This window comes from Amia ocellicauda, chromosome 18 (genome assembly GCF_036373705.1).
Source record: "Amia ocellicauda isolate fAmiCal2 chromosome 18, fAmiCal2.hap1, whole genome shotgun sequence".
Classification (NCBI taxonomy): domain Eukaryota; kingdom Metazoa; phylum Chordata; class Actinopteri; order Amiiformes; family Amiidae; genus Amia; species Amia ocellicauda.
This window is the reverse complement of record NC_089867.1, coordinates 2,516,687-2,532,232: the sequence shown is the minus strand read 5'-3', so window position 1 is coordinate 2,532,232 and position 15,546 is coordinate 2,516,687. Positions and strand designations below refer to the sequence as shown.

The 15,546-nt window shown below is 36.5% G+C and overlaps 1 protein-coding gene across 6 annotated transcripts in view; it reads right to left on the bottom strand.

Moving 5' to 3' along the window:
* The window catches only part of LOC136713885 (sperm-associated antigen 1), a 29,981-nt gene that overhangs the window by 11,403 nt on the left and 3,032 nt on the right, over positions 1–15,546 (bottom strand). For 3 of the 6 annotated variants that reach the window (XM_066691118.1, XM_066691122.1, XM_066691119.1), the window contains 8 exons: positions 14,415–14,488; positions 13,935–14,047; positions 13,504–13,609; positions 13,081–13,211; positions 12,092–12,198; positions 11,256–11,370; positions 7,271–7,693; positions 560–659 (listed from right to left, as the gene is read on the bottom strand). In XM_066691118.1, the coding sequence (XP_066547215.1) occupies positions 560–659; positions 7,271–7,693; positions 11,256–11,370; positions 12,092–12,198; positions 13,081–13,211; positions 13,504–13,609; positions 13,935–14,047; positions 14,415–14,488 (1,169 nt within the window). The remainder of the gene's footprint in view (positions 1–559; positions 660–7,270; positions 7,694–11,255; positions 11,371–12,091; positions 12,199–13,080; positions 13,212–13,503; positions 13,610–13,934; positions 14,048–14,414; positions 14,489–15,546) is intronic. The other 3 variants (XM_066691121.1, XM_066691123.1, XM_066691120.1) reach the window with 2 other exon arrangements.

Here is a 15,546-nt window from a genome sequence, read left to right as displayed (position 1 = left end):
TCCTTTCTAAGACACCAGCCTCATTGTCATCCAGTACATTGAGCATTACTAAAACAAATCATAAAATGTGCAGGATATAGCTACATTACAGGAGAAACCTGTTTACAATGACTCAGCATTTCAAGCTTTCTTTAGGTACTGGCATTAAAGCTCACTTAATCTTTGCTGTCTCACCCATAAAAAAAACAAGAAAAACATGACTCTTCCTATTTCAAATACAAGTTCTACAAACCATGAAGAAAACCAAATTATTCAATATTAGTATTCAACTTCTATGCTAAGCTTATCCTAAGTTTGCTAAGGTTTAGAAAATTTTCTTAGATTTAATATAAATCTACAAATTGAAAAGAAATATAATCCTTAAGTAAAAATGTAGAAGACCGTGTTAGTTTTGTTACACTTGGAAGTCTGGGTACTTCCTTTCATTGTGGTTATTTGTATTTGGTAAACAGACATACTTTCTTGTCTCTCTATAGCTTTATAACAGATTTTAACGTCATAAAAAGTGCAATGTCCAGCCAATAAAAGGGTGCCAAAGAGGGAGCCTTAGAAACCTTACCTGGTACAGTCCTGAATACAATCAGAGCAGTTCCCATCCTTCAAAGAGCATGCAGCTCGGTTTGAGTACAGAATACTGAGATCAGCAGGGCTGTCAACACCTTAACAAATGTATACAAATCAGTGGTTATCATCAATTATAAAATTCTCAGCTGCCAGAAAAACAAAAAAAAACAAGAAATAATTCAGTTTTGCACAATTCACAGCAGTAGTGTCAGCTAATCAGGTTGTAATAAAGGTCTACGGTTTTGTTGTAAATGACTTTGTAGTTTTGTAGTATCAATGAACCTACACAGTGGAATGTTAAATCAAACCAAAAACAGAGGGGTTAATAAGACCTCTTTGAAGACATTTCTGGCTTTGCTCCTTACTCGGGACATTGATACTCTAAAATGCTAGACAGGTGTCAAAATGTGTTTGAACTGCACCTACAAAACAGTGCTAGACAAAAATAAAGTCCAAAGATGTCAACCGAGTTGACAAAATTGTTGTTTTTGTCAGATGGATCCTGAGTAAAAGTGAAAGGTAAGACAGAGTTCTGCTCCAAACAGTTTTTTGCTGAATATACTTGCCAACTAAAATTCATTGGTTCAGTTGAATAAAAGACTGATTTATACAATTCCAAGTCTGTCAGTTGCTAATACAAAGTCCACATATCTCAGTAGTGGTAAGAAATATAAGTGTTTAAAACCATGTATCTGGCCAAACTATTACATTTAAACTCTTGAGAAATAATAGCACATTCCAGTTTTTCATAATATAAAAATGTACATCATCATCAATCCACTAGTGCCCATGAAGCCCCATGATGGCAATCTAGACCCTGGTGTTTACCAGCACTATGTTCAAATCAGCTGAACCACCAATTGCCTTGTACTGACTATTTGTTTTCTCTTGCAACATTTAATTATTTAATCCCACTACTACACCTAAGGAATGAAGTGTGAACACTTATTGAGTGACTTATGAGTTCAATATTGCAGCTTCTACTTTCACTAGCACATTTACTTTGTATTAAGGCAGTGGTCTCAACCCTGGTCCTGAAACACCCCTCTGTGTGAAGGATTTTGTTCCTGAGCTATAAATACTTTAATTGGAAACCATCAATTAACTGTTTAACTGTCATGAGCAAAATTTAACACGTAAAAAATGTAAAACTGTAATGTAAAAAAATAATTGCACAGCGGAAAAACTACAGAAGGACCGAATTTATTTCTCCTTTACAACAAGAAATTATTTGTGCAAGTAAACAATCTGCGGTGATTACTTTGAGGGGCATTCCAACATTTACATCACTGTGATTGAGTGAGTATCCCCCACACCTATTGATCAATTTTCTGTGTTTGGGGTGTGGCAGCTCCAGTATTCAACTGGATGCAGTAGAGGCAGAGGGGCCACTTTGATGGTTCATTGGTTGAAACCTGGTGGAGTTTGCACCTCTCTGCACTCTGCAGTGAAAAAAAAGCCTGAGCTCTGTGGGGTAGAAATAGAGAGTAAGATGATTTCTGGTAGCAAGGCCTAATTGCTGTCTTTGTCATTCTTCTGTGAAGCTCCAAGAAGAAGCTGTGAGTCTGACACAGCATCAAGCCTGTAGAAACCTCTCTGAAAGTTTCTGATTAAGTTATTTTCATTCTGTGTGTGATCTGTAATTTTTTGTATTATTGTTATGCAAACATCACGTGGTCCCAACACACTGCTCTCCACCCTCAAACAATAAACTTATTTGTTGGGTAAATGACAGCTGACTGCTTGGCGTATATACCCTGCAGCACTGGAAACTTGTTCACAGTATATTTGTGGATATGCCTGTGTAGGCTACATGTGTGTTGTTTAGGGGAAGTGACCCAATTAAGCCCACCAAAAGTTTTACATGTTTTCTTATAGATATGTGAATTGCTTCCCAATAAAGTGGGTATTAAATCAAAGATTAATCTCTCATATCAACACTTGTGGTAGATTTTATCATAAATTGACTAAATTAAATTTAATTGCAAAAGTGAAAAGTCTAAGTATAAGTGGGCTTATAAGGTACATATGTACCCTCTAAGCCAACGTGTCCCAAATAAGTCCACAAGAGTTTTAACATTAAATACTTCAAATTGTATTGATTAAGCACAATTTGATAGAGTATTGAATTCAGACCTCAATTAACCAACCTAATATGAAACTACAATTTTAATTGGTTATCCAAGACTAATTTCCATCACATGGAATTGTTGCACTCATAGAGGCAGTTTGCTCTGCTGGTGTGCTGGTTGTTGGGATTGGGGCCGGGGCTGTTGGGGCTGTGGAAGTCTGTACAGGTGCTTCACAAAAAGGAGCATGGTTTTTGGACACTCGTTTGTCTACCCGGTTCTGGCTAACAGGAATATTCCAGTGCTCTCAAAGCCACCAATGGTGTTCTCTGGCTTGAGAGCTGTTTTCAAGTTTTCATCAAGTTTCATCAAGTTTTACAGGGCATTCCTCCTTTCAAATTGTGTCCCTGCTAACACTGGAATGGCAGCGCAGTTCTGTCCTCCATTACCTTTTGTCTAGGGATGCACCGCTTCTCAAAATACTCAAAATCATTCTTCTCTGTCCATCTGTGATCTGCACGAAATTCACAGCCAGCTTCTATCATGTTATTACAGTCCCTATAATTTTTTCTCTTCCTACCCATTTTGTCCCCATAATGAAAATCAGGTAAGTAGTTAAGTTCATGAATGAAAAGGATGTATTCTGAGAAATATTAATTAATTTAAGGCTTTTTTTTAATATGAGGTACAATGGGTTCTGGGCTTAGTTGGCTTATTAAGGACAACAGTGGTCCATGGGAAATTAACCTCAATTATATTGTATAGAGTTAATGTAAACATGTAATATCATTATAATAAATAAAATACATTATTCTTTACAACTTAGACCATGTTTATTATTGTTGGTAGAACAAATTAAAATAATTATTCTGCTTTAAAGTCATGTGCTAATAGGCTTTAAGGGCACTGTTCCTTTTTAGCCCATATGACAAAAACAATTACATTTTAAGATTATAATAATTGATAGAACAATAAATATTGTTTTATCTGAAGAAGCTTCTAAAATGTTTTGGTGTCATCAACAGTTTTTCTCATTTTCTCATACTTCATCTGTCTGTGAGACCATCATTCTGACAGTGTCATTAGCTCCGGAAACTCATGAAATCTATATTTTCAAATGCAAAATTGTGCCTTTAAATACCTTAATTTTGTAATTCTTATTAATATTCACCAAGTTTGGTCACTGAATTCCAGAAAAAATTGCTTCTTGGGAGGGCCCTTCATAAAGCAAAGTTTTTGGGTGACTTCTTAAAATGCTGCTGCACAGTGACAGCACAAAGTCATACATAACTCAAGAACAAAAAATGTGATTGGCTCATGACAGTAACAATGTTGTGCATTTCCTGTGAAACAGATCATCCTTCTAATATTTCCTGTCTTTTTTGTATTTCAAAATAAAAGAGCAAGTGGGCTTATATGGTACATGGGCTTAATTGGGTCACTTCCCCTATACATTTTTGTGGCAAACCAACCAAATCACACATTTTCCACTTTGTCAAAACTGAAATTGTTCTAATTCACTTCAGAACAAAAACACTAATGGGAAACAGCCTAGCATTTATTTGCTTATATATTTACAGAATGTGTTGTTTATATGTTCCACTAAATGTCCACATTATAATAACAACTGGGGAATAAATTACTTAACTGAAAACACCAAAAAGCAAGCAGGAAAGCAATCCATTAAAAAATTAAATACAAAATATCAGCATTAGGGTAGCCTATACTGCAAGTACATTTTTGGAGACCCGGATCAGCAACTTACAGAGCTCTCTGTAATACCGATTTGACACAAAGATTGCTTCTTATGTTGAGAACACAAAGATTGTTCTTATGTTGCTTTAGTAAGTCTGCATTTACTGTATAAATAATCTGATTTATTCTCAACTTGGTGTATTTTACATTGATATAGGAATACAGTGCAAATGTCATATCAGTGCTCTTCTACATTGAGAGTAAGTTTGATATCCCTGAATAAAAGTAAAATGACAAAAAAAAGGGGGAGGGTTGATATTATTATCATGTGAAATTGTTATTGTTTTTAGGATAGACCCCTCTGGAAAAACACATTTGGAAAGAAAATATGATTTACCTCAACTATTTAAGCTTTGCTATTACTGCAAACAACCTCATTCCTTGGGTAAGGTCACTGAAAAAAAGAGCACGGACATCGACGTGAAAGAGTGCTATAAGAACCGTGGGTAAGTTATAATTAATTTTCGGCATACAGTTGTCATTTCTTTGGTATGTATTTTGTCCTCCATTCTTGTCAGGCATCAGACTAAATATCATCATGTAATGGTGGAAAAGGTCTGGATGCATAGGCAGCTTGCAATGATAGTTGATATTAAGGCAAAAAAAATAATGATTCTTGGGGGTGATTTCCACTACAAAAGCCCAGGCTATTTTGTTTTTGTTTTGTGGAAGTTGATTATAACAATGTAGTCAACATAGAAGTAATACAAATATGACTGTCATTAACTTTATATTTATTTTTTCTCCCCATCTGTAAAATAAAAACAATGCGACATGATAACCCTACAACTTGTTTATTTTGCAGAGTAATGAAACAAGAGGCAAATAGAACTAGAGGAACTGAAACAGGGCCTATGAATTTCCCAGTATCTACCCTTGAAACCAACAGGTATCGGCAAATTTAATAATAATGTTTTTTTATTATGGTATGAGGAATCAGAAAAAATTTGGGAAAGCTGACCTCCAGATCAGCCTGTCTGCAAATAAGGCAGTGTACAAAAACCAATCATTAATCACCAGTATGAGATGCCCCGGAAATGTAATGGGTATGGAAATGCCATTATGGATAAATGGCACGGTCTAATTAATCACATGCAGAAAGTGCATAGTGGTCTGGAATGCAGACTTGGTAAATAAATTAAAATTACAGCTGCATGTAATTCACCCAAATAATGTATTAGTCCTAATGAATTTTACAAAGAAGCAGGTTTTCCTGGAAACTGATTTTGTTTTTAAATAATATTAATTAATGGATGCATGTCAGTATGTTTGTTTTAATTCTTGGAATATGACTGACAGCCATGTTTTACAATGAAAATATTGCCCGACTCCATGCACAAACAGACAAGGGAGAGCTGAATTACTTATTTGTCTTTGCAAAATATAAAAAGGGTGGCAATGCTGTAGGAAAAATCTCAGAAGCATTAGCTTCTGGTAATTTGATTTATTTTAATCATTTGACTCTTCATCTAATATGTAGCACTAGATGTGTTAGATATAGTGTTACCAAAATGTATTTAATAATCCTGGTTGTAACACTGGGAATCCATTATTAAGTTTTTAGAACAACAACAATTTTATTTTAAAGTTGCTATAAATAAAGCATAGTAGACAATACTTGATGCATAAGGCCTAAGGTATCTACCACAGCACTTCAGAGCAGTGAACTACACTTGACTCATATGGATGTAAATGACAACTGTAGAAGACCAACGTAAATCAGGTATTTACAAATAATAGCAAGAATATCAGAAGAATCAGTATATGAGCTAAATTAGATTCATTCCTCATTTCAAAATGACTGGTCAAAAATCACATGAGCAGAATAGTTTTCTACTGAAGAGCTGTTTCATTTTCATTTTCACAACTCCTACGGCCTTGACACTACTTACCTTTACTAACATTTCTTAGAGCTAAGTAGCCTAGTATTTTACAGTTACTTGGCTTTTTGTACACAATCTGTCATTTCAAAGTCAGGTAAATCATCAGCCTCATTAAATATGTACACAGCAATTTTAAGACTTAAATGGAGAAACTGAGTTTAAAACAATTTCAGTGACAGAACCACTCATATGAAAGTGTAATTAATACATTATAAAGTTTACACTTTTGTGAATGAATATGAAAAAAAATCGCATTTTGTCATACACAACACACTTGCAATACATATTAAAATGACTATAACCTTTATATCTTCCAAAAGTAAAACAGTCCTAGTGGTAAATAATTATGATGAAATACCATACCTTCAAATTTAAAATGAATCAGTGACTATCATATTTATTATTCCCTTCATCCCACCTTTCAAATAAAAGAAAGCATGTTCATTTTATATACAATTTTAGCCCTATACATACTGTATATGTATTGTGGGTACTAAATACTTCAAGTACTCAATAGGAAAGAAAGTAATTTGATCTGTTTCCTTCAGGACTAATTTCATCAACATCATTTGCATGCATTTTAATACCTTTCAATGCTTTAGCATATAGTTATGTCTGAACCTATTTCTTCATAGGCCATAGACATATTACTGCATTTTGGTAAGCTGATTAGCTTAAGTGTGACTAAAAATTATCCTTTTTAATTGTTTTAAGTATCTGGCTCTGTATTGCTTACAGTGCATACTTTGACCCATTACATCACACATGGAATGTTATCTTATAGAAACAACCAGAGGTATTTAAGCTGTGAGTGTTAGGAATCCATTTAAAATGACTTGTTTCCTGTCAGATATCAGAGCTTACATGAGAAAACAAACACCCCCCTGTAATAACCCCTGTAAAATTGTAATTTTAACCACCAAAGAATGAAAGTTGCCTAAGCTAAAGATGTATTTTAAAAAACACTGGAGCTGTTTAAAGTGAAGGAATGGCACTTACCAGCCTCTGTGAAGCCATTGATGGCCTCGGTGTATTTAACTAAGGCATCTGCAAACTGTCCATTCTTAAAGAGCTGATTGCCTTGACTCTTCAGTGTGGCCAGAGTGGGGGGCAGGGATCCTGTGCTGACTTCAGGCCTGCTGCTCTCAGCACCTGAGCCACCGACACTGCTCTGGTCACCTGCACAGCTCCCATTCTCCTGCGCTCCGTTCACCGGCTTCTGCTCTGTAGCCCTGTCCCCCTGGGCTCTGTCCTTCTCTGCACTGCCTGCTTTACCCCTCTCCTTCTTGCCGGTGAAAGAGGGCTTCTCCTCCGTCTGGGGGCCCCAATCTCCTCTGCTGGGAAACTTTCTCTGAGCGTTCCCCATTTCTCCCTGAACAGCAGAAGCAGCTATCTCCCCACCCACATGCAGGCTGGTTTCTGCTAGAGGAAATGCAAAAGGACACACCCACAGGCGCAGTCAAAAATGACATCACTCTGTGGGAAGGTCTACTGCAGTGCTACACTGAGGGGTGTGAGGAAATCATTCGAAGAGCTTTAAAGCTGAAACTGAAGTGTGTTTTTCTTCAGAAATAATGGGTCATTGTGGACCCAAAAGTCTATTGGATTTGTTTTCTGGCTGGACTGCGTCAGCCCTGGTTAACCGTCTCCTGTTTGATGTTGCCAAAATATCTGAACCATGCAATTAACCACAGTCCTTGTTATGGTAGATTAGCAGACTAGAGGATCCTGAATCAACTGGTTGTGGCAGTGCTCAGGCAGAGTAACCCTTTCATGGCCATGGGACAGCACATAATTATATATGTTACAAGACTAAGGCACTTTCTGGAACACATGTACATAAAGGTCTACAAATAATAACATCTAAACTATTTCAGGAGTATTAAAGAAAGTTAAAATGTAAAACATGTATGTATTGTTTGTTTTAATTTACTATCCAAGTCTGACAAAACATTACATGACAACAGTGAAGTCTGTGAGAAAACTGTAATAAAGAAATACTATAGGATTTCTAATAAAATTGATTAGTCTACTCAAATAAACCATATAAATAAATATCCAGAATCACCAATACCCTCATAAAAGATCAAGCAAATGTCAGACAGTATGCCAGTAGCACAGCTGAAAAACTCCTGTTTGAAAAAGCCACATGTATGTTTTCTATAAAAGAGCTTTCCAGCTTTAACTACTTCTATTTTTAACAAGGGATATATTTAGTTGTGTTTTCTCCCCATATTTCCCTAGCTACTATGTTTCTCAGTTTATATGCCAAGGCTTTAAAACCTAAAACCTCTATTGACATTGCTAGTCTGTATATATTGTATAAAGCCTTTTGGGTCTTTTCCAGAGAGCACGGATCAGGGTTAGAAGCAGCCTCCATGTATGAGCTATTTTAACCCTGTGCTGTAACTATCTGAGGTGAAAGCTTACAGCTTTCAAACCCATTTAGCACTTCTCAAAGGACTTTCTCAATTCCAACTAGCTGCAACAGCTAGCTTATCACAATAGCCATGTTGCTCTTATTTCCCAGTCAAGCTCACGCTACTCTAACCGATTTTCAAAATTATAAGATTGCAAAAAGATTGCAAAATTAAACAAAATGTTCTCACTTGTTGTTTTCAAAGGGTTATAGGAATTACGAAAATGTCCACATTACATGGACATAATCCACTGAGTTTAACCCATACTTTTAAGCATAAACCAATTCAAGGTTTGGAGAGGAATGAACATTTGAACTTTTTTCCAAAACAAAATACACATATATATATATATACACACACATACACACACACTATATATACACATACATACATACATATACAGTGCCAGGCAGAAGTATTCAGACCCCTAACCAATTCTCTCATATTAGTTCCATCTGAAAGCATGCGAGTGACCAGCTGCGATGTGGGAAAAAGTTATGTGATCAGATGGTACTTTGAGTAATGGCTTCTTTCTTGCCATCCTCCCATACAGGCCAGTGTTCTGTAGAGGTCTTAATATGGTTAACTGTTGCACCATTACTCTACTCCCAGCCACTGAACTCTGTAGCTCCTTCAAAGTGATTGTTGGCTTCTCTGTGGCTTATCTCACAAGCCTCGTTCTTGTTTGAGTGCTGAGTTTGAAGGGACAGCCTTTTCTTGGCAGTGCTTGGGTGGTGAGATGCAGCTTCTACTTCCTGATAGTGATCCAACTGTGCTCACTGGGATATCCAAACACTTGGATATTATTTTCTACCCTTTTCCTGATATATGCATTAGTATTACTTTATCTTGTAACTTCTGTATAATGCTCTTCAGATTCACAGCCTGACCAATGATCCTTCAACAGTGGAGGGTTTAGCCAGAAAATGTAAGAGCAACTTTAATGGCTCACAGGTGGGGGTCAATGATAAGGTAATTGTGTCCTCGCTGTGTCCTCTTTCATCTGTGTAAACTGGGAGCTTCCACAGCACAGGGATTGAATACTTATGCAAGCAACATATTTCAGTTTTTTTATTTTTCTTACAAATATTTCCCAACATAAAACCAATGTCATCTTACAATAATTGATTTTGAGTTTCAAACAATGTAATTTCAATGTACTTTTTGTAATTCAGTAATGAGAGAATTGGTCAGGGTTCTGAATACTTTTGCAAGGCACTGTGTGTGTGTGTGTGTGTGTGTGTATACACACACACACACACTGATCAGCCATAACATTATGACCACCTGCCTAATATTGTGTAGGTCCCCCTTTTGCCGACAAAACAGCCCTGACCCATCGAGGCATGGACTCCACTAGACCTCTGAAGGTGTGCTGTGGTAACTGGCACCAAGACATTAGCAGCAGATCCTTTAAGTCCTGTAAGTTGCGAGGTAGGGCCTCCATGAACAGACTTGTCTGGCCAGCACATCCCACAGATGCTCGATTGGATTGAGATCTGGGGAATTTGGAGGCCAAGTCAACACCTTGAACTCGTGATTCATCAGACCAGGGCACCTTCTTCCATTGCTCCGTGGTCCAGTTCTGATGCTCACGTGCCCATTGTAGGCGCTTTTGGCAGTGGACAGGGGTCAGCATGGGCACCCTGACTGGTCTGCGGCCACGCAGCCCCATACGCAACAAACTGTGATGCACTGTGTGTTCTGACACCTTTCTATCAGAACCAGCATGAACTTTTTCAGCAATTTGAGCTACAGTAGCTCGTCTGTTGGATCGGACCACACGGGCCAGCCTTCGCTCCCCTCGTGCATCAATGAGCCTTGGCCGCCACTACCCTGTCGCCGGTTCACCACTTTTCCTTCCTTGGACCACTTTTGATGAGTACTGACCACTGCAGACCAGGAACACCCCACAAGAGCTGCAGTTTTGGAGATGCTCTGACCCAGTCGTCTAGCCATCACAATTTGACCCTTGTCAAAGTCGCTCAGATCCTTACGCTTGCCCATTTTTCCTGCTTCTAACACATCAACTTTGAGGACAAAATGTTCACTTGCTGTTTAATATATCCCACCCACTGACAGGTGCCATGATAACGAGATTATCAGTGTTATTCACTTCACCTGTCAGTGGTCATAATGTTATGGCAGATCGGTGTGTGTGTATATATATATATATGAGAGAGAGAGAGGCACAGATTGGTGTACCCTGGTACTGAAGGCTTTAGTCAAAACAGTACATCGGCTTCCCACAGTTCTATTAACATTATGTTTGGGGCAGGGATTATACATTAAACTAAAAACTGAATTACATTAAGGTTTGTGATTCCACAGGCAGCAAATGTGAATATAAAAAAAAACCTATTGTGTCTCTACTTCTAATTCAGTCTAGCTTACCCTAGTTCCAGTGTTCAATCTATCTGGTTCAGTCACTTCAGGAAATAAATCATTAAATCAATTTAGCACAATCCCTGTTCTTCAGATGTGATTAATGTAAAAGGTGCAGTGAAGCATGGTGGATTTTGGCACTGGCATGAGCAGTGTCATTCTGTAGTGAACCCTCTCACCTCCCTCTTCTGCTTCCTCTGGCTCATCCACATCTTGAATGAAGAGTCGCTTTCCCCTTCGCTGCTCTTCTGGCTCACAATCTGTCATTCTTTCTTTGACCTCAAGCAGAAGATTCTACAGCCCAGTCAAAAGAATGTAAGGATGTATTAATTAAATATATACATATATATATATATATATATATATACATATATATATATATATATATATATATATATATATATATATACACACTTTGCTTTTGTTGTCTTTTACAGTATGCCAAGTCATTCCCTATTGCTATTGCTATTTGTTCATGCCATTAGAAAAAAATCACAATGATTCTGTTGCACAAGTGCTTAACTTAACTACAATATTGATTCAGAATGCTTAAAAAATTATACACCTTATAATGATTACATTATTTTCCAACAGCAGAATACATGTAAAATTGCACCAGTATTCAAAGGGTGATTTGATGACTCCCAGCCATTTAGCTGAAGAGGACAACAAGCCAACCAATTATTTAAAAGCCAATATTATTACAAAAGTCCAGGGCACCGGCATCATTAAGTAAATGCGACATTGATTCACAGTAATGTGTGTGCATGTGGGTTACTAATGCAGTATTGACACAGTACTGTAATTAATTTCAATAGGAAAGTACCACAGAGCCATCTACTGGACAATTAAAGATACTACAGTGCCATTCAAGGACTACTACTCAGTCCACAGCATGCACATTTTATTCATTGAAATAATGGAAACTGCACTAGAACACAAATGTATATAACAAGGACAGAGGACAAAGGACAAAGATTTAAAATGGATTCAAATAAAATAGATGAATGGATACTTTTGCAGTCAAATTCCATGGTTCAGCTTCTAGTATATTCTTCAAGTCATCAGCAGCTGGCTTCAAGTCACCCATGTGTTTGTATACAGTTGCACGCCGCAGCAATGCTGGGAAAAGAGCAATCAAATAGGTACATTTGGTAAATAGGTAAATATCCATTAATTTAATTCAACTGGAAACTAAATAGTTTGAGCAACATTTTCACATATCCACTTTGCCTATGTGATATTAACGTTAGCGTGACATAAAGCTAACAACGCTTGTTGCATTGAAATTACCTGAAACTTAAATAACTTTTTTTTAATGTAGAATATAAAACGTATTAGTCTGAACTATCCATGAATACAGTTCCCTGTACACCACATTTAAATTACTGTGATGAAAGTTTACATTGTAAAGATTTCAAGTATTGATCAGCAACTATATTGAACTTATCCAAATTAACTAATTCTGGCTCATGTAGGGCCTGTGTGTATCTGCCTATTTCTGCATCTTGAGAAGTCTTATAGCTCAGTTCTCAAAACATTTGATTTCCCTCGCCTTGACACTTTCAGGGGACGAGGTAAACATGACTATATTGACAACAAACCTTCCTGTTGTTTCTGAGAGTTGTCCACAAGGTTACAGAAGTGGTGCAGTGGAAATGTAGCAGAGGGTTTGACATATCTACTTATCAGCTATATTGATGATTATTCAGTAGCCAATATAATCCATTAGCCTTGCATATTAATCCGTATTTAATGCATATTCATTGATTCTTCCTAATTATTTACAAATATAGACTTTTCTTTGTTCGCTTTCGAGATCTCAACCTATAAATAACCCCACCTATTTTTGCTTGGGGTTCAGAGTCACCAGTTTCTCTATATTATTTTATTAACATTATACAATAAACATCTTATTCTTTCACCATGGTGCTGTGGATTCCTTACAAATCATATTTCATACAACATGCACAATAAAAGCCATGCAAAAAAATATACATATACCTTTCAGATTTCTTGGCTCTTGTTCCAGTACTTTTTGACAGTCATTGAGGGCATTGCGCCAGTGCTGGAGTTTGATCTGTGCCTGAGCTCGGTTGTTGTAGACAACCACTGATGGCAGCACTGACAGACTCCTGTAACAATCAGGGTGTGGAGGACTGTAAAGATCCTGAATTTTCAGTTAAATTTAAGAGCTGGACAGGAATTTTATTCAGCATAATAAAATACTCACTAGCAGTAGACAAACAAAGTTAGAATGCTGGTAAAACCATGAGAATCAAAAACATTATATTTTTGATTCTGACAATATGTTTTTTTATTGTTTTAATTGGTAGGAGAAGTAGTAGCAGTGTTAAAGGTAATAATTATAATACTCCTAATGTAATGGTACATTAATTAAAAGGTATAAAGGTGCTTGACACTCACCTTGAGTAATATTCCACAGCTTCTTCATACTCCATGGCCCTGAAAGCCTCGTTGCCTTTTTCTTTCTCATGATTTGAAAGGAGTCTCTTTTCATGTTCAGTTAAAGCTAGGAAGACACATTCAATCATCTATCAATATTTTCTCTGATTATTTCCCTTTTGATCCTATTAAATGTTCCATGATAATATGCTGCCTGTAGTATTATAGGCTTTTGTCTTTAAAGGATGTAACTGCAGGTGTTCACTCTGCTTGTGATTTACCATGATCAGAAACAATACTAATAAATCTGAGCAAAGGATGGAATATCCTAATGCAATATCAAGGTTCTGCTGTATATTATTAGGGATCTGGAAGACTGCAATGCAACACTTATCAAACCACACTGAGAACAACTTTCTTTCTTAAGGGATGTCTACAAAGAGAAAATATACCTGCTGTGTCTATTTTTCGTTTTAGTTTAGGAAGGGCATGATGGATGATTGCCGGGGAGCTTTTCTCACTGGCCATCCCATCAATTTTAGCACATTCCTCATCAGGGTCAAACCTGCAAATAAAAAAAGAAAAAGAACAAGAAATTCTGTGTAAAATGTATGAAAATGTATGTGAAAGAAGAAGAGGAAATATAGACAAACACAGTTGGATTTTGATCAGCCATTGTATGTAGGCCATGTTAACTGAGGTGTGTTCCACATGTGTACAGATATTGGTTTTAATTCCACTCCAATTTCCTACATATTATATTTCTCAATAGTTTTTTGACTGATGTCAAGTGGGGATGTTTTTTTTTTTTTTTTTTTAATCTAAATTAAGTGACATAGTATATTTTCTCAAATAAATCCCAGTCTTATTAAACAAGGCCTCTTTGCAATGCAACAAAATGGTATAAGAATTACATAAATATTTGAACTCACGTGTCCCATTCTCTGTAATCACGAGGAGCAACCCTCTTCTTTGCATTAGTTCTTTCAGCGTTGGGATTATTCTGCTAATAATTAACAACATTTAAGAAATACACAATGATACATACCTCAGTTTAAAAGAGCAAAACAATTATTGTTCTAAAAATGTAGTATTTTAATATTATTGTATATTATCACAGCCATAAATAAATTGACTGGTATAGTAAAAAAAATGTTTTTCTTCTGCACAACAAACATCTTTTAGTATAGAGTGGTAGTAGATATTACAATAAATTTATTTACAATAACATTTTCCAATGAATTCCAGCAGCTATATTAACAAAATCACCATGAAATTATTCTTCCAAGACCACTCCACCCAAATAATTCAGTAATAATTTAGAATTATACTAGAGTGAACAAAGAGTGGCATAACTTAAGGGAATGTAGTGAAATTGATTAGTATAGCACTTGCTTTAAATAAATATGAACACAAACACACATATCCCATATTGTTCCACTTTTTCCGGTAGCAAATTCTATCTATACTTATATTATACTCACATAGTTCTTGCAAAAGTATTCCGATCCTTCCTATGGTATCACATTTTGTGAAAGTACAAAATGATGCACACATTTCTTTAAACATATTTTCTTTAAAACTTGAATGCTCAAGCTGAAGACCTTTTAGGGTAACATAAGTTACAGTAAAAAATATATATATGTTCAGACCCCTCAAATCAATATTTGGTAGAAGCACCTTTAGCAGCAATTAGCGGCAGCAAATACAGCTTTTTGGGTAAGTCTATCAATTTTGCACACTGGTTTGGTGCAATTTGTGCCAATTTTTTTTTTTTTTTTTGGCAAACTTGCTCAAACTCTCTCAATTTGCTTGGGGATTGCTTAAGTACAGCAGATTTCAAAGTCAAAACTTTGACAGGGCCATTCACTTTCTTTTTCTCTAGCCACTCCAGTGAAGTTTTGACCTTGTACTTTTGGATCATTGTCCTGCTGAAAGGAGAATTTTCCAGTCCCTGCTGAGTAGAAGCATCCCCATAGCATGATACTGCCACCGACCGGATGGTGCTGTGAGATGTGCGGTGTTACATCTGCACAAAGTCAACAGTTGGCGTTTAGACCAAAA